The sequence below is a fragment of the Chaetodon trifascialis genome, chromosome 14 (assembly GCF_039877785.1).
Source record: "Chaetodon trifascialis isolate fChaTrf1 chromosome 14, fChaTrf1.hap1, whole genome shotgun sequence".
Lineage (NCBI taxonomy): Eukaryota > Metazoa > Chordata > Actinopteri > Chaetodontiformes > Chaetodontidae > Chaetodon > Chaetodon trifascialis.
The window spans coordinates 23670968-23696389 of NC_092069.1; the positions used below are offsets into that span (position 1 = coordinate 23670968).

Sequence of the window (25422 nt, forward strand, 5' to 3'; positions counted from 1 at the left end):
ATGAAAGCACTGCTCATATTTGGCCTGCAGTCTAAACACTGGTAGTTCATTATCAGGGTTATTATGACAATATGACAATCACTTCAGAGCAATATGAAACAATACTAAACTACATTTACATGGTACAAACTCTCCATGCAGCTCAGAGGAAATACTAAAACTATTAGTGAGTCCTATTTGACTCCAGTCTGCTTTAAACCTTTCATATCTTGCAGAGCAAACCTTCTTTAGCAGGAAGGAGGATACAAATAAAGCCACAGCGAGCGCCTGAGGCTGTAGCAACAATCCATCACGGTTGAGTGGGGAGAAAAAACACCATGTACATCCCAATAAGAGAGCAGGACTGTACTCTGTTCAGAGGCCTTCAGCTTTAAAAGTACAGCACACTGCTAAGAAACACTGGCACAGAAGACACACAGCACAAATGTCTTAGCTCAGGCTACAGTTTGGCAGTGGTGGAGGAAGTATTCAGCTCCTTTGCTGAAGTAAAATCACTAATACCACACTGTAAAATACTACAGCCCTGTGTTGAAAATGTTACTGAAATAAAAGTGTGTAAGTGTAAATGATTAAATGTAGTCCTGGAGTACCACTTGAGTAATACTTGAGTATACTTGAAGTGTAAATAGTTGTTAATTTGGCACAACTTCTTACAAACTTTATGAGTACAGAAGTACACCAGTGAAAATCAGGATTCATGATCAAACTCAGTCAAGTGAAAAACACAATATTTCTCTTTGAACTGTAGCGGAAAGAAAATACTCGGGTGAAGTACAACAGTCATTAGCTCAGTCTTGTGCAGACATGGCTAACCCCTCCTATCTTTACAGATGATTTTTTCAGCATGTCCACTTTGTCTGCGGTGGTGACAGCAGGAGAGAGGCAGCGAGGGGCCTCAGGCTGCAATCCAACCTGGGCAGCTGCATTAAGGACTCCATGCGGTTCGAGCTCTACCAGGTGAGCTACAGGGTGCCCTCCAGACACGGCTCACCCTTCACCGACATACCAACAAGCTCACTGACTGCATGAATGATGAATGTGATGGCTTTCATTGATGTATTGACCTATGTGCACGCTAAAGAGGGCTCTTCCTCCTCTGTGAAGCATACATGTAACATAAGGAGTACGGGCCCTTATTGACTTTATCCCCCAAAGGCAGTTTAATTTCTTTCATGCCTGCATTATGTTTAAACAGCCAAATGAATCAAGCATTGTGGCCGCATTACACATTACATAACATGCATCATTATTGCTGCTCAGAAAATGGATATTTCCACATTCTGTGTATATAAAAGAAAGATTGTTGTGGACAGTTCTTCTCATAAGATGTCTGGTGGCTGGTTTCTTTTCATTCAAACTGCTGTATCGTTCATGAGGAGTCAGCAAGGAGACAGTTGACCTGCCACAGATCGCTCTGGGTTATGGGAAAGCGTCTCGACCTCGATCCTCTGCTAAGTGCATGAAGGCTGCGTCTGCCTGATCTGTAAGTGCCTGGTCTGGGTAGTGGTGTGGTGTGATTTGAGTTACAGTCAAGTCCAGTGTGTTGTGGCAGCCAACCAAAAAACAGCAGATAACTGATCCAAACAGCAAGCCAGGCAAGTTTGAATGCATTGAGATTCTTGTTTATTTGAAGACATAGCGAGCTTTTAGTGGAGTGAAGGATCCCTGAGCTGCATCAGACGCTCGGACGACTGCGATCAACAAACACCAGGAGAGGGGGTGATTGATTACCTTCTGGCTCCTGTGATGTCTGATTGGAGCTCATCAAGATTTCTATTTTTGGATCTGCTCTCTGAACTGGTGACTCTTGGCTTCTACTCGTCTTCTTCCTCATTAACCGACTCCCTCTGTTTCTCCCACCCTGGACTCTCCCCTATCGTCAATACACACTCCTGTCTAATCAATTTGAGACTTGAGACATTGGGTGTATCTGTTTGTTTTTGGTGTGAGATATGTGAACAAACAATAAAGATCAGTCTTAAAGGTGAATATTTCCTCTCAGATTCTACATTTTTTCTCAAGAAAACAGAGTGTAATCGTCTGCAAACAAACTGACCCTGTCACACTTCAGCCTCTGACCTGCTGCTCTTGCCCTCTCATCTGTGCACCTGCTCAGCTGGTACTTTTGCACACTCAGCCACGCCTACTTGCCCACTCACCTACGCCTACTTGCCCACTCACCTGATTGCACACCTGAGACTCATTCCAATCAGTCAAGTGCTTAGGCTGCTTTCTCACACTCAATCAGCACCAAATTGTTCTTTGTTTCCATGCAAGACTTGACCACATCTGTTCTCCTGTTCCCTCATGAATGTGAACGACTGAGCCTTTCCAGGATGCCCCTTTCATACCCAATCATGATACTATCACCTATTACCAATGAGCCTGTTACCTGTGGAATGATCCAAACAGGTGTTTTTGGAGCATTCCCAGTCTTTAGTTTCTCCTGTCCCAACTTGTTTGAAACAAGATTCAGAATAAGCAGATATTTACAAAAATCAATGAAGTTGATGAGCTCAAACATTATATTACATTATATATACAACATAATACATTATATATAATTTATTATATATATTATATATAAGGGCAGCACGGTGCGCAGCAGGTAGTGCGCGTGCCTCACAGCAAGAAGGTCACCGGATCGATCCCCGGGTCGGTGGGGCCCTTCTGTGTGAATTTTGCATGCTCTTCCCGTGCATGTGTGGGTTCTCTCTGGGCACTACGGCTTTCTCCCCCGGACCAAAAACATGCTCATTAGGTTAATTGGTGGCTCTAAAATTGCCCTTAGGTGTGAGTGTGAGCGTGAATGGTTGTCTTTCTTGTATGTTGCCCTGCGATCGACTGACGACCGGTCCAGGGTGTACCCCGCCTCTCGTCTGCTGACAGCTGGGATAGGCCCAAGCCCCCCCCCCCCCCCCCCCGCCAACCCCAAAAGGGATAGTGGGTATTGAAGATGAATGAATATTATATATAATTTATATTACATAAACAGTTTCAGCTCAGTATTAGCAAAGTGTCACATTCTGATTTAATTATGTTTTACACCTGTTTCACAGGTTTACCAGGTTTTAGATATAATTGACTTTTACATTTTTTACATTTCTTTCTTTAAAATTTATTCAGTGAAAGGTTATGAGCACATTGCTGTCAGCAGGGCAGTGTCTCTATCTTTAATTAATGTTGGAGAAAAAGTACTGTACAGGACAAATCATTTTGTGGATTTGTCTATTAAACTAACTCCTTGATTGGCTGAACAAAAAGTCTGTTATTCAGTGTTGTATCCTCGTATGATGGAGAGCATTAAAAACACAGTGAACAATAAAATGAAAAAGCAGGTGACCTAGGGGCAGACATTTGGAGACATGGTCTATTGTCAATGAATAAATTATGTGCAGAAGCACAATCATGCTGAAGAGCTTGTTTTTTTTCTCTTCAACCTGTAACCTTTCTTTTCACTCAGGTAGACTAAAATGTCAAATCAGCCGGGGCGTCGGAGCCACGGGCGGCCACTGCTTTACTGGTAAACACACAGATGACTAAAAGCAGGCTTCTTTTCACGACCACTGAAAGGTTATCCTGCCGACGAAGGTCATGTGGGGCGGACGGGTTGGTGGGCATCTGTCCATCCATATACATCACACCGAAGCCTACGATGTCTACATCATGAAATACCCCTTTTAAGTACCTAACAGGTCTTCATTTTTCATTTTAACTCTTTAAAATGTGAATAAACTGTTTTTATGACACAAGAAGTCAAAATTAGGTCCTACTACAAACTCCTGTTGTGTAATAAAAGCTTCAGTTCTGCCTCTGAGACATTTACATGACTCTATTTGTACTTTTTCATATTGTCTACCTTTAAAAGTAACTATGACCAAAAAATGAAAGTACCCTAACGCTCCACATTTACAGCTATAAGAAGCTTATATCTTACGTATAATAAAGTGTTTATAACACATTATAATGTAGTTACATGTTTCTCAATGTCTCATATATTTAGCGTGTATAAGCATTCATGCTTAAGTACATGTACTCAAAACTGTACTTAAGTACAGTTTTGAGGTACTTCTACTTTATGTGAGTATTTCCACCGTATACTTCTTTACTTGTACTCCACTACAGTTCAGAGGCAAGTAGTGAACTTTTTATTTCACTGCATTTATTTGCTCTCATTAGTTACTGTTTACCTTGCAATTTTGGATTACTGTAAAAACAACAATTACATTATGTTGCATTACTGTAGGTTAAAATAAGACTTCCAAAGCTGCCCAGCAGTAAATAAAGTGATTAAAATGAACCCCACCTTTGCCAGCTACAACATTAAAGTGATGAGAACATGAATTCTACACTGTGGTACTGCTACCTTTACTTTACCTCTTATAAATACATCTTGTAAATCCTGAATATGTTTTGCACACATTTGTTTAACACCTATGCTCTGAAAACATCACCACATAATGGACTTTTATGACCACTTACTGACTCAGGCTGTTGGTGTCATGTCTTGTCAAAACTGCCAAAATGCTGCTTTCACTGAAATCTGATGATTGACTTGACCTAAAACATGCAGCTGGATTAGTCATGAATTTAATATGGGGAAATGATCTGTTTGCACAGTGCACGTCACCTCATAATCGTCTGAATTAAATGGAGAGATTTGATGGTGGAATTGTACTTTATCTGTGATTAAGGTGAGTATTTTATACCCTCTGAAAAAAACAAAACAAAAAACACACGCAGCAGTCCATATTTGAGAATGTTTAATATCCACGTTTTACACCACACATACAATCACAACAGACCCCTTGATGCTTGAGTGTCCTGAATATTTACACATATTTGTATAAACCTCAACTAATAAAAGTGTTATTCTACTTCACAGCGCAGCAATACTGCAGGCAAGAACAAAATACTTAAAATAGATAGTAGAAACATGTGTAACACCAAAACATGATCGCGTACAAGTTTAATTTACATCTAATCAAGCTCACGACAGCAAACAGGCCACTACTGTGGGTCAAACAGACTAGAAACCAGCTGAGAACAAGATGAACTCTTCTGCTAAAAAAAACATCTGATTCACTACAACATTTTCTCCTCTCTCTCCCACGGAACCGGATCCTGCTCCTCCTCGACCTGCGTGTTCCTGCGCCCCGTCCAAAAGTGCTCCACGTCTGGGAAGGTCTTCTCCTTGTCCGGTGAGACCGCGTTGGCGACGGCGTTGGCTCCGACTTCTGCCCCGTTCCCCTCCGTTTTCGGACACTTGTTGCTGGGGAGTTGCTTTGAGCCTCTGCAGGTCGCGATGAACCAGATGGCGATCAGTCCTTGGCGCACGTCGTCGTACATGGTCATCAAGATCACCGGAGAGATGGAGCTGCATGCGTACAGGAGGACTTGCGCAGAGATGATCAAACCCACAGGAGGTTTGTTGTACCCGAGCCTGATCCAGGTGAAAGTCCCCCACTCAGGTAGCAGCATGAGCCCGAGTGCGCCGCTCAGACACAGTAAAACCAGGATAACCTTGCTCTGGTGCTGCGGGCTGGGCGCGTGGTTCACCGCAGAGTGCAACGTTTTTGTGTAGTAGGCAAGTGTGAAGATGACCGGCACCACAAAGGTCGCAGTTGGATAAATCTTGTAGAACAAACTCATGAAGTCAGACGCGCACACTGGCATTTGAGAGACGCACACAGTCTCGCGGCCATGCTGCACCAAAGAGGCGAAAAGCATCTGGGGAATCGGAAACATCATCGACACAATCCAAACGAACGCCAGGGCTCCGTGAATCCACGTCGGGCTGTACAGGGGCCCCGTGGCGGTGCTGGGGACAAACGTGTGTTTGGCTCTGGTGGTGACTGCGAGGATTAAAGTTTTTGCGACCACACACGAGTGCTGGAACCAGTCCGTGGTGCTGCAGACAAAACTCCCTAAGGTCCAGGTCTGCTTGTAGTAGGTGATGGCGCGCACGGGGGCGCACAGCAGCAGGATCACCAAGTCCGTGGAGGCCAGAGAGGCGAGGAGCGCCTTCACCTCAGAGCCCTTCCCGTTTCTAAAGTCACGGATGAAAATCAGCAAAACGAGCAAATTCCCAACTGCTCCCGACACGCAGATCCCGATCAGGATGACAGGCATGGCGGTCCTGGTGTCCTCCCCCTGGAGAAGTTGAACTCCTCCAACAAAATCAAAAAAGGAGACATTTGCAGGTCGATCAATATCCATGTCTTCCCTTGTGACTTTTAAGTTCCTTCAAGAAAAAAAAAAAAAAAAAAAAAAAATGCAGTCAAGAAATGAGATGAAATGTTTTCGAGTTCCACTTTTTCTCCGCAGATTGAACGTCCTGGAGGGGGAAAGGCGGTGGAGCTGTCCAGCGCGCCGCGGTGCTGAAACGCTCTTAATGGGGTCGCGATCGCATCGGCAAGTGGGTGAGCGGGCTGGCAGGTAGGCTATTTCAAGTGCTGCCATTTAGCATCGTCAAGCACTCACGTCATTTTGCCAGTGTGGCTCCAGGCTGCAGCCAGCCCAAATGTTAGCGCAGCGTGATGTGATTTACATTTGAAACCACAGAGGGATCCCGGCTGGTGTCAGAAATATGTACAAAAAAAGCATCTTCTGGATGTCTGTTAGTTAACTCTGTGTATGTAAGATGTGAAGCACAGAGCTGTGACTGGCTGGAATCCCTGACATATAATGGCATGCTGTACCACCATATGAAATGTTTGAATACTTTAATCAAATCATGTAATGGATATAAAAAAAAGGATGCAACTACAAAACATCCCTTCAAATCATTTTAAAATGTCTTAATCTCGTCTTAATATATGCACACTACCAACAATATTGAACATGGTTCACTTAAATTGCTGAATTGGTGGCTCAAATCTTCCAAACTTTGCAGAAACATCCTTTTAAAACTATCCCAACCTCAGTTGGTCCAAACATTAATGGCCTGAACTGTCCATTCTGTGGCAAACTGAGAAGGATAAACAACATTTAAGGCAAAACTTTGGTCAACTGAGGATCAAATCAAGTATTTCTGGCCCCTTAAGACACTCATTCTGTCCATTCGCAAAACATTTAAAGGTGCAGAGATCATGGTTTTGTTTTAAGTATCTAAGTTACATACATTAACAGCTTCGTAAACACACACACCTGCAGACTTGCTAGTTTATGTAAAAACCCTTTAAAAATGATGCTGAAGCAGATCTGAGTTAGCAACCTGCTAACTAAGTAATGTACTGATCGCCGAATCATTGAATTTTTATAAGGGCACACAACGAAACTGTATTCAATGTGGATCACGTCATGGCACACCCAATCTGCGTCACAAGTTCAGTACTGAGGTCAATAATAAATATGAATGAACCACATTATGTCTGCTTTAACTTGAGGTGCTCGCATAGCAATTCACTGATTCAAATATGAGTGAATGAGTGAAACAACATGACAATACAGGCTCATTATCAGTCTAACACAGTGATTATAATGCATAAGTGCATGAAGCAGACTGAGCCACAGAGCGAGGTGTGTTTACTTGACTTGAAGAGCATCCGGATGATGAAGGGGAGAGAGGGTGAGGGGGTTGGGGGGTGAGGGAGGGTTGTGTGTGGAGAGGTGAGGGTGCCCACTCAAATGCTGTCACCTCCTCTAAGAGGGCTGGTTGCTAGGAGACCGGAGCCACCATCACAGTATGGGGTTAGGAAGATGTGAGGCATGATGAAGTGGTGTGAGATATGGATGGATAGAGAGGCTTTTTAAGTGACTCTGGAGCTTCTGATCTAATAAATGAACAGTTACATAGCGGCGGTGCAGAGGGGGAAAAGGCTCTGGTGGTATTTAGAGATGATATAATAGCACAAGCAGGAGTGCTGCCCTCACAGTGTGCAGTAATCAGAGATAATTGATATGTTGTGGACTGTGCCAGGCTAAGAATACAAGTAGGTTTCAGCTCCCACTGATTTCACCTCTGGAAAACTATCAGTAATGTGAACTGAACACTCAAATGTGCATTTGTTTACACAGAGATGCTGTCATAATTTCTCCACATAACAAGACCATATTCTCATTATATTTAATAACATAAATAATAATAACCCAATTTATGTAGCAGCTTTCATGCAGAGATGCAGCATCATTAAAAAAGATTACAGATGACGCTAAGCAGAAAACAAAAATTTAAACAGGCAGGAGCACAAAGAAAAACATTCTTTTATATCAAAAAACATTAAAAACAATAACAATAAAACCAATAGAAATTATATGAATAAAAAGTGAAGACCTGACATGGTCAGATCATCCCAAATTAAAAACCAGATTGAAAAGATATGATGTCCACAGCCATGCTAGCAGCTCTGTGAGGCTGTACACAGCAGTGTATGGAGCTTAATGCTAACATGCTAACAGTGACAATGCTAGCATGCTGTTGTTAATCAGGTATAATGTTGACCATTTTCACCATTTAACTTATCTAAGTTTAGCTTTTTAGCATGCTAACATTGGTAATTAGCACAATACACAATGCGCAGTTGAGGATGATGGGAGTGTCATTAGTTGCGCAGATATTTGGGCACAAACCAAAGAACTGGACAACCTGACACTTTGACCTGTTGATGGCACTATGGAGGAAAAGTTAGGGGATCACCAGAGACAGCAAGATTCATCCTGTCATCATGAATGTCTGCATAAAATTTTGTATGCTGTTGTATAAATGAAGAAAATAGAAAGGGGCCCCAGTACGCTCCCTTGAGGAACTCCATAATCAGTTTCAAACATGATACAAGACCAATCCATTTCTGAGGTCTAGATTAAAAAGACTAATGAGTCAAATGCAGGACTTCAATCCAGTAATTTATCGCGTTAAATAAAGCTGTACTGTGGTTATTCCAATAGCCTAACAGGAATATTTAGCCATGCTAGTGACATAGCTCTCGGGGTGTCAATGTCAGTCTATTGGTCCATCACTTTAGTCCAGAGAGAAATATCTTCACTAATTGATGGATTTCAATTAGATGCTGTGCAAATACCCATGGTGCCCAGAGGATGAATCATAATGAGGATGACTCGCTTTGGCACCATCATCAGGTCAATACTTTGCAGAACTGATGACCTTCCTATTAGCCTAAACTGTACTTTATGTTTGGTGCTTACTGTATTATCAAATGTAAGCATGCTAACACGCTAATGGCAAACATTATACATTATCAATCAGCATGTTAGCACTGCATGCTAGCATTAACATTTAGCTCGCAGCAGTGCTATGCACACACAGAGCTGGCAGCATGGCTGTAAACTCTCCGGCTTGCTCTAATATACTGGGGGTATGAATCAATGAAACAAATCATTATCCATTCAAAAGCTAAATTATTAATCCATTTGAGGGAGAAAATTACTTGAAAGAAATTACTGGAAGAAGATTTAGCCCTCATGAGGTGTTGTCTCTGTCAGTCATGATTGTTATTATCGTTTAAAAGCTCCATTAATGTGCTGTAATTTTCTACTGTGCACCATTTGATAAAAGTCTCATCTCGGCACAAAACGGCTTCTCAGCGGGGTCTCGAAAGGATGAAAGAGGTATTTTTGAATTGTTCGTGCGCCTACATTTAGTGTCTGGTACTCAGACTGTAATTGTGGGTCTTTTTCTTGAAAACAACCCAGACCAACTCAGATATAAGAGCAAATGCCCTTTTTCTTTTCTTTCTAATCTCTGCATCCACCACTCCAGCTGAGACTGAATCAGTATTGTGCGAGAGTTGGATCCCTCACATTCCCTCAAGGCTTTTAGAGCCGGAGAAGGACAAAATAACAGTAAAAGAAAATGAGAGAGAGGAGTGGGGAGAGCATGAACAAAAACCCGGAGCCTGGTAAGAGTCTAAATGAACTCCAGTAATGTTCCCTTTGGAGATGGTCCCGAGTAGAAACAAAGATGAAGTACTTTTTCCACCACGGGGATATCTACCATAAAAAGCAACCCTTGCCATGATACATTTTTGTCCCAAATCCCTTGATGCATAAAAGCTTTTACAGTATCAAAGAAAACAAAAGCAGTTTTTTGTCACTGGCGTCATTCAGAGAGATCAAAGGTAAAAGGGTCTCCTCAGGTAACCACGGACATAAACCGTGTTGTTGCCAGAGCCTCTCCTTATTGATGTTATTGCTCAGAAGTGGAGAAGTGATTAGCAATTTGCTGTTGATGTTGCGACCCTGTTTTGCATGGCTGCTTTCAAGTTCCCCAAACATGAAGCAGAGTTCATGATGGAGAGCGATGGCTGCAGACATCAAGTGGCTCCTATAGGCTGCTGACTGACAGTTACCACGACAACCTGTGGATGGAAACCACTTGACTTGCAGCATCTTCACACACCAGGCAGCAGATGAATTTCAGCTCTTTAACAGTTTTAATTTTGCTGCTTGTGTGGATAAATCCATGTTCGATCAGTGATGAGCTGCAGGAAATCATTATCATTATCTTCATCGCTGTGTTGTTCATTTGTTTCAGGCATCATGCAAAGGGGTAAATGACTCCCTTTAGCAAAAGGGCAGACTCCCGCCTGCAAAATAGCAAATAATTAATGTCAGGTTTTTTTATAGTATGCATGGGAGGGGGAACGGATGGAGGCTTTCTTTTTCTTCTTTAATCATAAATACATAAAAACCAAAGACAAAGAAACACGGCATCAGCAGACACTATACAGATATATATGGTTTTAGTGAATATTACTTCCATTGCCTTCATGCTTTGTCCCTGTTTTTCATGTTTTATGCAAGTGAATGTTACCTCTGTGCTGCTACCTGCTGTGCCTGATAGCTCACTGTGTGCAGAGGTGGAAGGAGTATGTTTGTTTATTACAGCACGGAGTAGTACAGGTAATACTAAATCCTGTGCCGAATTAATCCACATTGTCATCCTGATCGAGACAGAGCAGCAGAGTTATTTGATCAGAGCCCTTATTTCTCATTCATATTTAGCAGCAATGGATGCCATAAAGCTCTCTAGTGTCTCTCCTGTCTGTCCTCTCTTTCCTCAGCAGCTTGTCAGGTTGCACATCTGGACTGCAGGGCATGGTGGTAAAACACATTCTGCATTTATCTGACTTAAAAATACTGCTATTTACAAAATAACTTTTAGTTTAAATATAGTTTTATGTTTCCAGCTTTCCTGAAGCTTTTGATGCTGCCACAGAGCTTTTGGAGCATCACTCAATGCAAATGAAATGAAACACTATTTATTTCCTCACACATCTCAATCTGAGTGCAGCCACCATGACGATGGAGCAGAAGTCAATCAATGGTCTGCGCTGGAGGAACACCAGTTATCTATTTAAAAACAAATCACTTGTTAACTTCGGAAAACATTACTGTGAACTGCTGCCCTCCTCTGCTGTCACCTGAAATGAAACACTCATTTCTCCTCACACCTCTCCGTTGTTGTGACTGATGGAGCTTTGAGCCTCCACGTCTCCCGACTTACTCAAAAAACTAAAGCTAAGCTTAGCTGAGTCATTCTGGAGAGAAAAATATAGTGCAAGACTGTTACAGTAACTCCATCTTTTGCACACACTGACAATGTTTATAAGCTATCTGAGGGCTAACAGTGGCTAACATTAGCATGAATGTTACGTTGATCAAGTCTTCAGAGAGCATCTCAAACTTCAGCTTCAACACGACTGAGATTAGTCGACTTTACATCCCTCAAGATAAAATGAATTCTCCAAGAGTGAAATATGTCTGAAAAAGAAAAATGAATTAATGGTTTTGTGTATATTTGTGTACTGAACAATCCAACATCTCCTCTTTTCTCTGTTGTTGAGGTGGAGCTACCCTTAAATTGTTATGTTGTAGCATCGCAAGCAGTTAGCATTTTCATTATTGAAGTATAACAATACATTAAAAAATCTTAAAATAATTCAAAGGAAAAACAGCAAATCTGCACATTTTAGAAGCTTTAGATGAAAATGCAAAGTACCTCAAATTTGAACTTAAGTACATTAGCTGAGTAAATGTACTTCACCACTGATTAGGTGTCACATTTACAGTATTTAGTTGTGGTGAAAGGTAACAAAGTACATTTACTCATGTACTGTTATATTACACTTGTATTTTATTTGAGGGTTTCATTTTAAAGCTACTTTATACTTTAGAGGGAAATGTTTTACTTCACCACATTTATTTTACATCTTTGGCCGTGCTAAGAAAGATACCTTGCAATGAAAATGGAGAATTAGAATCAGAGTAAAAGTAATCCTGGAAGCAAAATCTGACTTCCAAAATACAGCAGGTGCATCACATCAGAGGGTTTTAGCCTGCTGACTGTTAAACAGTGCAGAACAGTGAGGTTTTCTGGGCTTCATGACAGCAGTGATGACATACGGTATATGTGACCTGCAGAAAAACTAAGGGAAGAGCGCCACCATGTGACAGAGGAGCAAAAAGCTGCATCAGTTCGACATTTTTCACTCTGAGCGTTTAAAAAATGTCTTTTCGGGGTTTTGGAACAAACCTGCCAACATGCACAGAATAGAAATGCAAAAATAAAGAATATTTCTGTTGGGTTTTATCCCCAGAAAAACTTGTTATTCTAAATGTTTGTATCATAGTAATAATTTACCACATATGACAAAGCGATTTTCACTTCCCCACTTCAGTCTGACAAACTACATGCTGTCAGACTACCTTCTTCATTTCATGAAAACATAAATACCTCGATATCAGCAGTAGATGGCAGCAGTTGAGAGTTGTTAGAAATAACCTTGCAGTCGTTCAGCCGCTCAGCCACTAGATGGAGACTTTGACACATGAGTTGTCTCAGCAGTGGATGACTGACTTACTCAGAATCAGTCAAACTGTCATTAAAACAGAAACCACAGCGGGATTTGATCCCGTGACAGAAACTGAGAGCAACATGAAGGTAAAACTTCAAACAACACGCAGACCACTTCGACTGTTATTGGATGAATTTGATCTAAAAAATATCTCCATGATTAAAATGAAAAACATTCCAAGCTCCGAACCTAAAATATTATATATATTATATATCATTTGTATTTATTTAGGCATGTCCATGAAAGCTGTGAAAGTAATTACAGCCACTTTCTTCAGCAGGTGCAGGGTTGAAATTCTTCTCTAAAAGGTGTGACTTTGAACTAAAATAACTATATTAATATAATATATCTAATTGTTATTATTTGTAGTAATTAAACTTTTCTTACTGGTGAAAAGAGAAAAAAGCTTTTCCCACATGATGCACAGCTGAGTCGTGCTCAGTCGTCTGTGGTGGTGTTCGTATGTGCAGCTGCTTCTGTAAAACCTCAAGCAGACTTCAGTCACTAATCCATCACAGCTTCATGTCAGCTTTCACACACAGCACATACACCATCCGCAGCTGAAAATAGTCCCCAACAAATACATTATTATTTAATACATTATTATTAACTCCTGTCGCAGTGATGTTTGCCAAAAACTACAGTGACCATCATTTTAGGAAATGACTGAGCCTTTTTTAAAAATGAAGCTATAGATTTGTAGGCTTTTTAAAATTATTTATTTATCTATTTTTTAGATTTTTTGGTTGGTTTTGGTCTTTTCCTGTGGTTTGCTGACAATACACATTCATTAATCTGACCTTATCAGGACTTTAACCCCTGTAAGACCTGAAAGGGCTTGAATTCAACCAGTTCCACATGTAGGCGGATTAATAATTAGGTCAAATGTGTCTTTCATGCTTTATGAATTTGGTGAGAGACAAAAAGCCTGCAGCAGTAGCAATCTGTGTGTCTGTGTGCATGCTTGTCAGAATGACTATAATATATTAATACGCACACGGTCAAACTGATTAAAGTTAAAGTTTTAATGCACACAATAAGAAACCAAATGCGTTTTGTTCATGGACCTGTGTTGTGGGAAAAAAAGCTGTTTTTATTTAATCTAGATGACTTGTATGTTCCCACCTTTATGCACACAAGGCCCCGCTAATCTTGTTCTCCATCGGCCCCTGTGCATAATGAAAAGGGGCTTATCATGATGCTGGCCTCGGGGTGACGTCGACTTTCTCCATTTCCGCCGAGAATAAGGTGAATGCCACTTAAACCACGTGACCGGCGGAAATCTCCCAGGACCCATAGGTGCCATCGCTGGCTGGAATGGGAACAATAACTCAGAGAGAATAAAATGAAGAGTTCAATTGGGAAGCGATTAAAATGAATAGAAGCTTTGACTAGATAAGACACATACCATTTCCTCATCTATTTAACATTCATTGAATTGAATAATCCGGTCTTATTATCGTAAATAGTCTGCATATTTACCCTGAATATGCTAATTTATGTTTGCTGCAAGCCCTCTACGACTTAATAATTTTTCCATCAATATATGCATATCTCTGGCTTTCTCCTATAGCTATTTCTAAAGAGGAGTGGAGAGAGAGTGGGGGCGAGAGACCTAGAGACAGAGATGAACACAGTTATATAGTGCTCATTGTTTCTGTAACTTTTCTATTCTTTTTTTTTTTTTTTTTTTTGCACTTTGCCCAGGGCCAAGCGAGTTACATTTCAATCAAAAGATTCATTGTAAAGTCATTATCCCAAACTAGGCCCCGATAATTGGCTGTCATTTTGCATAGTGGTGGCACTCTGGCTTAAGGGCAAATGACTGTGGTCTTATCTTTCACTTTTAAGGAAAAATAATGGACAATTTATCATTAATCTTCTCTGGGAAATAATAACAAGTTAAATGTCATTCCCCGTGTCGTGCCTTACAAATAAAATTGTGTTGCTCTGCGCCTGGGCTGACCTAGCCTCTTCACAGTGAAGGTGGAGGAGAAATTCAGCACTGGCAGCAGGGCGACGGGAGGTTGGACAGGAAACATTAACAAAAGTCCGCTATAATGCCTAAAATACATGAAAACTTGTGAATCTTGAATTAGTAAATCTGTTAGTAGGAAGCATCTTTAGTTTCACCCAAACCAAAGCAGTCAACAGTAAACAGGAAGTCAATGTAGCATCATATGCTGCAGCAAAACTGCTAACACCAACAGTTTTAAAAGGAAAAATAATATGCTGAATTTACGTGCCAACCATTTGTATTTTTACTTACAATTACGTAGAACTTTGTTTTATTTATCTGTATACGTGGATAAATATGTGGTTCAGAGTTACCAATATTAATAGTGTTTAGAGTGAGCATCTTTATGCTAACATGATTTAGCCTCTTAATCTGACATTATTAGCATTGTTAGCAACATTTTGTAATTTCAGGTATAATGTTTTATTTTTGTCAAATTTAAATGTCAAATGTGACTGATTTAAAATGTTTTAATAAAGTATCTCATCAGATGCATCAACTGTATTCAATTAGCCAACATAATCTTCATGTCTGTAAACTGTTAGCAAGCTAACACTAGCATTGTCAATTGGTAGTTAGCAGCTCACCTGGCATTTACTAGCTGTAAATATTTTGTAAAAACTACTGTCCATGCCTGAGCTAGTTTATGTTGTACAACCTATTTTAATTTAGTGATGTGTAAATCTCCATTTAGCTAACGCTTAAAATTAAAGTTTAAATTCATAAACAGCTGGTGCAACCAAATCTGAGGTGAAAAATTAACTTTGAAAATCAGCTTAGCGCCAACATGAGCCAGAAGTCTTTAAAGTGCCAAAACAACAAGAACAACAACAAATAAACAAAAACAGGAACCACCCACAAGCATGCTAACAAGCGGGTGTTTATGACATTTTCCATGCTCACCATTTTAGTTTGCTGTGTTAGCATGCTAACATGTAAGTCGTCATTAAAGTGAAGCTGGGGCTGATGGGAATGTCATTAATATTTCTCATAAACTTTGACAAACTGAACATTTTGATCTATTAATGTCACTGAAGTTGATAAAATCCATTTAACAGGTGTTGAAATATTTTACTCAAATCCTAAAATGCGACCCTCATGGTGTCACAAGAGGAAAAGTCGCAGGGTTCAGCCTCTGGAAGCATGAATGTCTGCACAGAATTTTATGGCAATTCATCAAATAGTTGATGAGACGTCATCAAAATGTTCATTAACAGAAAAACACTTGATTGTCAGCTGCCACTGTTACTTTGTGGTACTTTTCAAGAAAGATTTGAGGTTTTCCTTCACAAAAGCAGCCTCGGTGAGTGACCCTGTCCGTTTCGAGGGCCTCATCAGTAAACAAAATGAGATAAATGGCGGAGTGAAAGGTTGACATCAACAGAGGACGACACTCATTCCCATTCGTTTATCGGATTAGGCTGCTGTGAGAGGACGAGGCGGAATGACTCGTTTGGCATTCAAAGGCAACTGTGGCCCAAAGAGAGCCTGTTTGAACAGGGATCAATTATCAATCAGTCTGTAGGCGAGGAGGGGAGATTACCAAAGCTATACGAGTCGTGTTGACAAATAACCTCTCAGATCCTGTCAATGAATGCACACGGACAAACGCCTTTGGCTTTGACACTGGCCACCACTGAAATTCAGATTAGAGTCCATCTCATCAGCAGATTAGTGCTGTTTATGTCTGCTCAGTCATCGCACATCACTTCTGCTGTCATTTCAGGCGCATTAAGCTCCTCGCTGGCTCCTGCACGGCCAATTACGTCCTTGTGAGCTTACAGGCTGCTTTCACTTTAACAAATCACATGTTTGAGATATATCTCCACAAAAAAGCCACGTTATACATTTGTATGTTTAAAATGATGTAATCATGAGAAACAGTCTCACTTGGAAAATACATATTAAAAGTTGGGAAAATGACACTTTTACAGCTGTGCAGAGACAATGAAGCCGCTCTGAAGGCCAGGAATTACAAATCATCATCAATCAATTTCAATTCATCAGGTTTTTAATGAATAGATTATGTTAGGCTGCTGTAATTAATCTGAGACTGGTGGAAGAAAAAAGATAATATGCCTTAAATTAGTATTGATAAAGTAATCCAGTTTATCACAATGTTAATGCAGCAACAGAGACAAAAAGGAGAAGTTATAAACTGTCTCACCAGCAGAAACGGTGATTTCTGCCACAGTTTCCCAGCAAAACCAGTCCACCTTTTATTTTATCCCATTTACTCAGAAGTATAGACCAGAACAGGAAAATATACTTTATCATGTGGTTAATGGTTGCAGTTTCTTTGGTTTAGGCAACAAAGCTACTTGGTGACATTTAGAAGAAAATGGGTTAAATTAAACATGTTACACTTACGGACGTGATAACCTGCTTGCAAAGTTGACCTACGCAGCCGTTTCTCTGTTGAGAATGAGCTCAATATGTTGCCTCTATATTTTGTCATTGTTAAAAATAAGCTGCAATGATAATGATAAACATTCAGCACTTCATCATCACGTGATTACATGAAGTGAATTCTTAATGGTCATGAATTTAACAGCTGTTTTTGTGGTGAAAAGTGCAACAGATGAGGATTAATTTGGCCAAATGCTGCTGTTTGCTGATGCTAATGTAACAGACTGACGTCTCTCCTCTGCAGCGATAAAAGAATGAGATGGTAACACTCTTGCAGTGGACATAAAGGGGGGGTCTGACATTGTTCTGAGAGCCGCTGTGCTCACGACTGCATCAATAGCAGCGGTCAGTGTGTCAGTTTGGAGGGCAGGTTGAAGGTTGCAGGGGCCTCAGAGAGCAAACAGTCCCACGTAATCCCGACCTTCCCTTTCTCCCGCAGGTTGACCGTGACGCTTAAGAACCGCCGGGAATCCTCGGGCACGTCTGGACGGCCTCAAAGTCGAGGTGACAGGACAGAGGCGGGTCGGACGGGCCTGGAGCGAGGGATGATGGGAAAAGTGCAGCATGTTGTGAAGTGTTCATGAACAGGAAGCAACATACTTGCAGGGCTGTGAGGGAGAGAGATCCTGTGTTCTGGTCGTGTTCTGTGCTGCTTGTTTCTGTGAGTATTTAGTTGATGAGGAACCGAATAACAAAACGTGGAGCTTTGACCAAAGCGTCTTTGTATTGTTCCAGACTCTCAGAAGACCTTCACGGGTTTGGAGGAGTTGTCGGTTGAATTCCCAGTTGCGACACCTGATCTCATGCTCATGGTTTTTAGGCGTAAAATGAATATGGAAAATGCACAAAAAAGAAAAGAAAGATTTCATTTTCAAAGCATTGAAAAATTCAATAAATGTCTAGAATGCAAGAGCAGAAGCGTGTGCAGAAATCTAATGTTTAGCACGACGCCAGATTCCTAAATTGGCTATTTAAGAGTTTTTTGTGGAAATCTGGTGCCAAGTAGATCTTCTTCTATAGTGTTGGCAGAGCTGTGACATCTTTCCCTTTGATTATCCTTGAATGAAGTCAAAGGTTCTGTAGGTGGCGCTCTATGCTCTGCCTATTTAGCCAGGGTGGCTATCACTATGCTAACCACCTGCATGTGCTCCAAACAAGCAGTAGATTACATTACTTATTGTAGACTTAACAGAAACACTGCTTTCATTCACATTCATGGCTCCAGGTTGAGTTTCTTTCACGCTTTATTGCTCATGAGAGACTTTTACTCACATGCAAATATCTCAGTTTTCCTTAAATTGTTGCTAAAGCCTTAAAAGAATTGTTATTTTCTGTATGTGGAGTGTTTCCAACAATCTGCCTCTTTCTCCAGGCATTTATCACACACACACACACACACACACACACACACACACACACACACACACACACACACACACACACACACACACACACACACTCATATTCAGTCCTGAGGAGGGTCACGCTGCTCTTCTGCCCTCATGACCTGCGGGGGGTCAACGAGAGCAGCTTTACAAATCCTGACTTTATAAAAACACTGGGAGAAGGTCCTCATGGGAATTAACCCTACCCAGGCAACCCCAAACAGTAAATTACAGGGGGCTTACATGATTCCTGCGCTCCCCGGGGACATCAAACAGTCAGACGGGCTCCGTTAAACTCGCCCTGCTCGCTCCACTTTAGATGCGCCTCTCTCTTTTGTTCCACTGTATTAGATCAGTCTCTTAAAGACTGCAGGGAGGCAGCTCGGTCTCTACGGGCTCTCTGTCTGTTTATGAAGACGTTTTTAAAATGATGCCTTCCTGGGCTCGTTGGTGACCGCAGACTCATCTGATGTGACACATGAAAGTAAGAGTCAGTTTACTGGGAAACAAGACCTTCATTTGTTGCTCATGTGTGTCAGAAAAGCCACATTTTAATGAAGGCAGAGCAGCTGCAGATCCAACGTTTTTCATACGTCTTGTTGATGCTGTTAAGGGTCATTATACGTTGTTCTTTCACTTCTCTGAGTACATAATGTTCTGCCTCTTCTACTTTAGTTGCTAATGCACTGACCTACATAACCAGTGTAAACTTGTTGCATTTTGTGTGGTTGAGGTGATGAAAGCTTTTCCCAACCAGCTTTTCCCAATCTTTCGTGTGACTGTCTTTCATCCTGGTCTGCTGACGCTGAAATCCGTTGCTTTGCTTCATCTGAAATGAGCTTCCTTCTTAAAATTGGTGTAAAATATTGAGTCTTGAAACCCGTCTGCAGTTCCCAGTGTAAACTCACATGGTCGTTTTTGTCTGGTTATCAGCAATAATTGAACGAAATCCGCACAAAATGGAAGAATGGCCCTAAAATTCATCACCAGCAGACTTTTTTCTTAATGCACACACATGATTTTCAGTGTTTGAGTCACTTTTGGCATCAAGTTTTGTATGATTTACTGAAAAAAAGTAATGTCAAACACAACAAAAGACCTAAAACTACGTCTTCAACAGCCAAGTTTTGGGGTTTTTTTCCATAAAAAAAAAGGTTTTCAGTTTAATTCTGATAAATGGCAATTTTTGTTGCTCCTACACAGAATATGAAACTTAGAGCGTTTTTTGGGCCTGAAATGGTCAAATCCAGCAACATATTCTCAGGAATAAGTTGCTGGTTTAAAGTCAGTTTGGTGAGTTTATGACTTATAATTTGATCCACAAATGAAGGTTCAGTACTGTTACACCAAAGCACAAAACATCAGCACAGAAATCTGCATTATCTTTGAGAAGTGCGGTTCCTCGCTGCTGAATGGGGACAAAAGCTCGGACGTCTGAGCGTTTTTTCTCAGCTCCTCGTTGGGAGGAGCCCCCGCTGGGAGCAGATTAGCCTCTTCATGGGGGATGTGACGCCCAGAGAGGAAGTATCAGAGGAGGACAAACACAAGGACAAATCATCCGGCCGTCACTTAATATTCAGCACAGACAAGCAGCCAGCAGGAGAGGGCTTCCTCTGAGCTGAGACCGAGATTTCCTTTTCTTCCCCTCTTTGTTTTCCCCATTTTGATCTCTATTAGCTGCTACTGAGACGATTGTTGGCCGTCAACAGAGGCAGACATTTTATTAAGTAACAGCAAAAGAGAGGGAGGAGGTGACATTTATGAGAGCCAGTGGAAAAGACTAGAATCTGTTTAGAAATCACTGTCTATAAAATGATAAAATGCATGTTAACGTTTAGTTTTTTTGACTCAGGTTTTCTATATTTGTAAGGGTTTGTATGACAACATGAAAATCTTTATATTGTTTCAGGTTACAGGAATAAACACTATTTAAAGACATGATGTAGGAAATCTGTAATTTGAAATTGGTTTGTTTCCAAGCAGATTTTCACTTTCAAGGAACTCGTCTTAGTGTTTTAGTGCACATTAAAATAGTAAGAAAAGAGGAAAAAGTCAAAAATCATGAATAGAAAACAGAAATTTATCATAAAAAATGCCAAATGTATCTGATTTAAAATGAAAAGAGCTGTAACGTGCTTAATGTAGAATAAATAACAAATATACAAATGTTCACATTATGAAGAATATGTGCAAAAATCTAAATAAGTGTCGCATACAGTGAGAGACCAAACACAAAGACGTCACTTCACAGAGGCTAGGACTGTAATCCAAACAGCCACTTTATTGTTATTTATTGTTTTTATTTCTATTGGTATTTATTATAATAGTGTCTCTTCAAATCTGGAGCTTGATTTATTTTCCAGAGCCTCAGAGCGTGTCTGGAGGCTGAAATCAGACCTGCAGCATCACAGCAGAAAAGTCCCATTTTGATACGCAATGATGGAAAGTAACTACGTACATGTACTCAAGTACTTATACTTTACTTGAATATTTCATTTTATGCAGCTTTTCTGCTTTACTACATTTCAGGGGAATAATCTACTAATTACTCCTCTACATTCATTCTAAATCATTTCAGATTAAGATTTGACACAACAGCATTTCATCTTATGAAATACATTTTTCAGAAATCAACCAGCGAAACCTTTTTTTAGCTTCAGGCTCCTCACAGGAAAACAGTTTGAGTCTCAGTTTAGGTGTCAGTGAATTTAAATAATGTCTTTTTATCTAGTCAACTCACGATGCCTCAGATTTATCTTCTGACCCTCTGGAGGGGCCCGACCCACAGGTTGGGAACCAGTAACGAGCTGACTGCACATATTAAAGCTTTGGCTCCACCTCGAGCAGCAGTAAAACGCTGATTACACACTGATGCATCACTATTAACAATCTTTGTAATGGAGTGTTTTTACATTTTGGTACTGATACTTAAGTATAAGCCATGAATACTTATACCACTCATGTATTTGCTTATTTTATAAGAGGGCACGTGGCCCAATTAATAATTTTGCAGTACAAAGTAAACATACACTTTGTCAAACATGTTGTAATACCACGTGATTTCTGCATTCAGGTCTCTGACTGCATCTTTGTCCTGCACAGGTGGACTTCATGACCAACAGATGGCGTCAGATACAAAGTTATCTGGGCTGAACAGATCATCAGTGAGATCACCTTTGATGCTGATTTGCTGATTTGGAGGAATGTGGGTTAGAAACCTGAAATCTTTTAAACTCAGTATCATTGTAGAAAATGAGACTCCAGGCTGAGGATCCTGTTTACAGCTGCGTCACTACAGTTTGAAGTGAGATGAACCAATTAAAAGCCTGTAAGGCCTGATTCGGCGTCATATTGTTGGATATTTAAATGTTCTTTACATGAAATAAACAGCACATGTCCTCTCTGTCCACAGTCCTCCTCCTTGCTGGGTGATTGGCAGCTGCTGAGGTCAGTCCTCGGCTCTTTCCCACATGGCCCCCAGCCGCAGTTTAGCAGATAATTAAAATATAAATCGGACAAAGACCACTAAGACTCTGGTTAAGCGTTACAAAGGGAGAGCCCACATCCCCAGAGCTGGTAAACCTACACCGTATTATTGAGCCCGCAAAGAAAAACACGCCGCTCTCCGCCAGCTGTTCACCGCATGTGTTGTTTGGCGCGTCGGCCCGCGGAAAGCGGCTGCGGGCCGCGGGAGCCACGCTGCGTTCAGGGGCGGTGGGAAAGATGACCATCCTGAGGTTACTGCGCATTCATGATCATATCTACCCTCACTTTACATGACTCTGGAGAAATGAATGAGTGAACACAACGAGGTTTCTTGTTCTCAGTGGATTAATTTAAATGTGCATAAATCAGAAGATAGACATACAGCTAAAAACAAATACAACAAAACTGAACAAATATGCCCATAAATAAACAGATATTATATAGTGCAGTTGAAAAGATATGCGGATACCTGTATAAATATAAGACATACCAACTAGACACCACACTTGTCTATGTTTAGTTGTTGAAATGTATAACACCAGTTTTCAAGGGTTTTCATTCAATCATTCCTACTCTGTTTCCCTTTAATATGAGATACTGTTCAATTCAATATTCCTTTATTAGTCCCACAAGGGGAAATTCTAAACATGTGATACAGTTCTCCTGTCATGACATTTGTAGCCACTAATGTGCATGAACCACTGGCGTCCTTGTAAAGTTTAAAATGCACATTTGTTCTCCTTGCGTTGCTGCTTTTGAAAGTAACTCCGTCCAACGTGCATCCTTCCTCACCATGTGAAGTTGTAGCCTTTAAAGTGACTGACGGCGCCTGAACGCAGCATGCAGGCCGGGCTGGGGGGCTGCTGCTCTGCAGGCTACATGGCTTTTGGCACTGAATTAATCTCCTGTGCTGTTTAGAAAGGATAACACTCATCTATCTCCACACAATGAAACACAGAGCTGATCTGAATTTCACAGATCTGCTCACATTTTAAATGAACTCCACCGGCCTCCTCTTCAGACATCACTTTGAATCAACGCCTCATGCTCGTAATGGAAAATACTGGAATATATTTTTGTTAATATGGAGATTGAGACATAATGTACAGCTACAAATGTCAGTGTGCAGAAGGAGAAAGCATGCTGAACACCTGATACACTTTAGCATCAGAAACACATCTGCTGAAAACTCAAAGAGGCCATACAAAAAGAAATATCTCTCTCGACCTGAAATGTTGCTGACTGAACGTCTTCTGGAGGACTTTGTCTTAGTTTGGGTCTCGCGTCCTCTCTGTCTCAATCTGAATCCATGATCTCCTGTTCAGTCCAGATAAAAACTCATTATGGACCCTCAGGTCCAGCAGACACCTGATCTCCTCCACACAGTCTAAATATTTGGATTTATATAAAGCCCAGTAAGACCAGTATCATTCTCACTGGTCAGTAACAGCTGCTGCTCACCAGCAGTGCAATATGACAGACAGGAGGGCTTGCAATCGTACTGTGTTATACTGACAGGGGTTTCTATTAATTTGTCCACCATGTTTGAGGGGAAAACAGGACATTATAACCGTAATGGAGGGAAGATTTATTACAGTTGTGTTCAGAGTAGATAAAAAACTGGAAACTGAGTGTCTGTTTAATTAGTGCCAGTTTAATTGACCTCCCCTCTTTAGCATTTATAAGCAGTATATAAACATTTACTAATACACTATAATGTGGCTGTCAGCAGATATAAGGTCATTTTAATTTATTTCACAGTCATTTCAACAGTCAGAACTTCTTCAATGGAAACATATTTTATATTATGACAACTGTGTTGTAACATACGGTCACATATAATCTGTAATCTGCCCACAAGAGGAATTCTATCTGCTTACAACTACATTACAGAGTGTTAGAAATCATTTATCAGATGTTTATTAAATGTGAATTAGGAAGACTTGAGTTAAATTATTACTGTTTAAATGAAATCTTTTGTATCCTTCTGTTTGTTCATGTTGTTTTAACCTGACTTTAAACGTCTGTGTGGGATGTTTACAGTGTCATTTCTTTAAGTGAGTCAGCTACATCAAATATCTTAAATGTAAGTACAGTGGAAGAAAACAGGTCTACGGGAACAAAGGAGTTAGTATTGGGCCTGTTAGAGGACTGTACCAGGGTGTAATTATAGACGGTGCAGCAGTGAGGCAGCACTTGGGCCCATGGGGGGGTCCCGTAGAGGGAAAAGTAATTCAGTTTGCCGCCTCCTAAATACACTTTATTCAAAGATGTCACATTAAATTGAAAATGGTGCCTCTGGCTGCATACACCCTCGAAAAGGCATCATTGTTTTCATTTTCTGTTGTTGTGAAATAGTCAGTAGAGATCTATGAGAAAATAATGGTAAATGGACTGCGTTTAAGTGCTTTTACAACACAAGTCAGCACCATTTACACACACACACACACACACACACACACACACACACACACACACACACACACACACACACACACGGGTGGCAGAGGCTATCATGCATATATATACATATATATATGTGTGCATGTATATTCTGCATAAATTATAAAAACTATAAATAAGCTATAAAAACTAATCAATTAAATAAATTATTTATTCAATTTTTTTTGTATTGTACTGATGTTGTCCAGTGTCAAGTCTCTATGTGACCATGTGACCAGATGATGTGTGTGTGTGCTTCATAACTAGTAAGCAGCATGCACTGTGGTCCACCGTGACGTCCTACACCTCCGGACTGTAGCGAGAAACACAACTAAAGTCTGAGAAAACGGGTGTTAACAACGCTGACATTCTGCACAACCTGCAGAGTATTTCACAATTACAGCATGGTGCCCAAACAGCAGCTGTGACTGCAGTCAAACCCTTCATTCGTGGCAGTTGTGTATTACTTTATAAGGTTCTACATTATCAGTGTTAATAGAACCATTATTCCCCAGCTTCAGCTTTGCTTCCCAGCATTTACAACGATAATTCATTTCTCCTGTCCTCCACAAAGCCCAGTTGTTGCTCCCTTGTTCCCCAAAGTCTTAATATCTTTCACAGAACCTACATTTAAGTACCAGTAATGCTAAATATGTTTTAGCACCTGATTCATACAACTAAATGATAAATCACAAGCCGTATTATGTGTGTTAAAGTGTTCCATTCTAAAATAATCAATCATTGTTTCATCCGTTGTTGATTCTTGCTGTAACTGATGATGAACTGTCTGATGCTGAGCAGAGACATTAGTATTTGTTTCAGTCATCTTTTGGGTTTTTGTGCTTGCGGCACATCAGCCGACACGCCG

At 40.7% G+C, this 25422-nt stretch overlaps 2 protein-coding genes across 2 annotated transcripts in view; one reads left to right on the forward strand and one right to left on the reverse strand.

The window, feature by feature from the left end:
* Positions 1–25422, forward strand: part of dctn1b (dynactin 1b) — a 186280-nt gene that overhangs the window by 129724 nt on the left and 31134 nt on the right. The window lies entirely within an intron of this gene.
* LOC139342447 (G-protein coupled receptor 151) lies at positions 4755–6266 on the reverse strand. The gene has a single exon (XM_070979542.1). The coding sequence runs from the start codon at positions 6217–6219 to the stop codon at positions 5086–5088; it is 1134 nt and encodes a 377-aa protein (XP_070835643.1). The 5' UTR covers positions 6220–6266; the 3' UTR covers positions 4755–5085.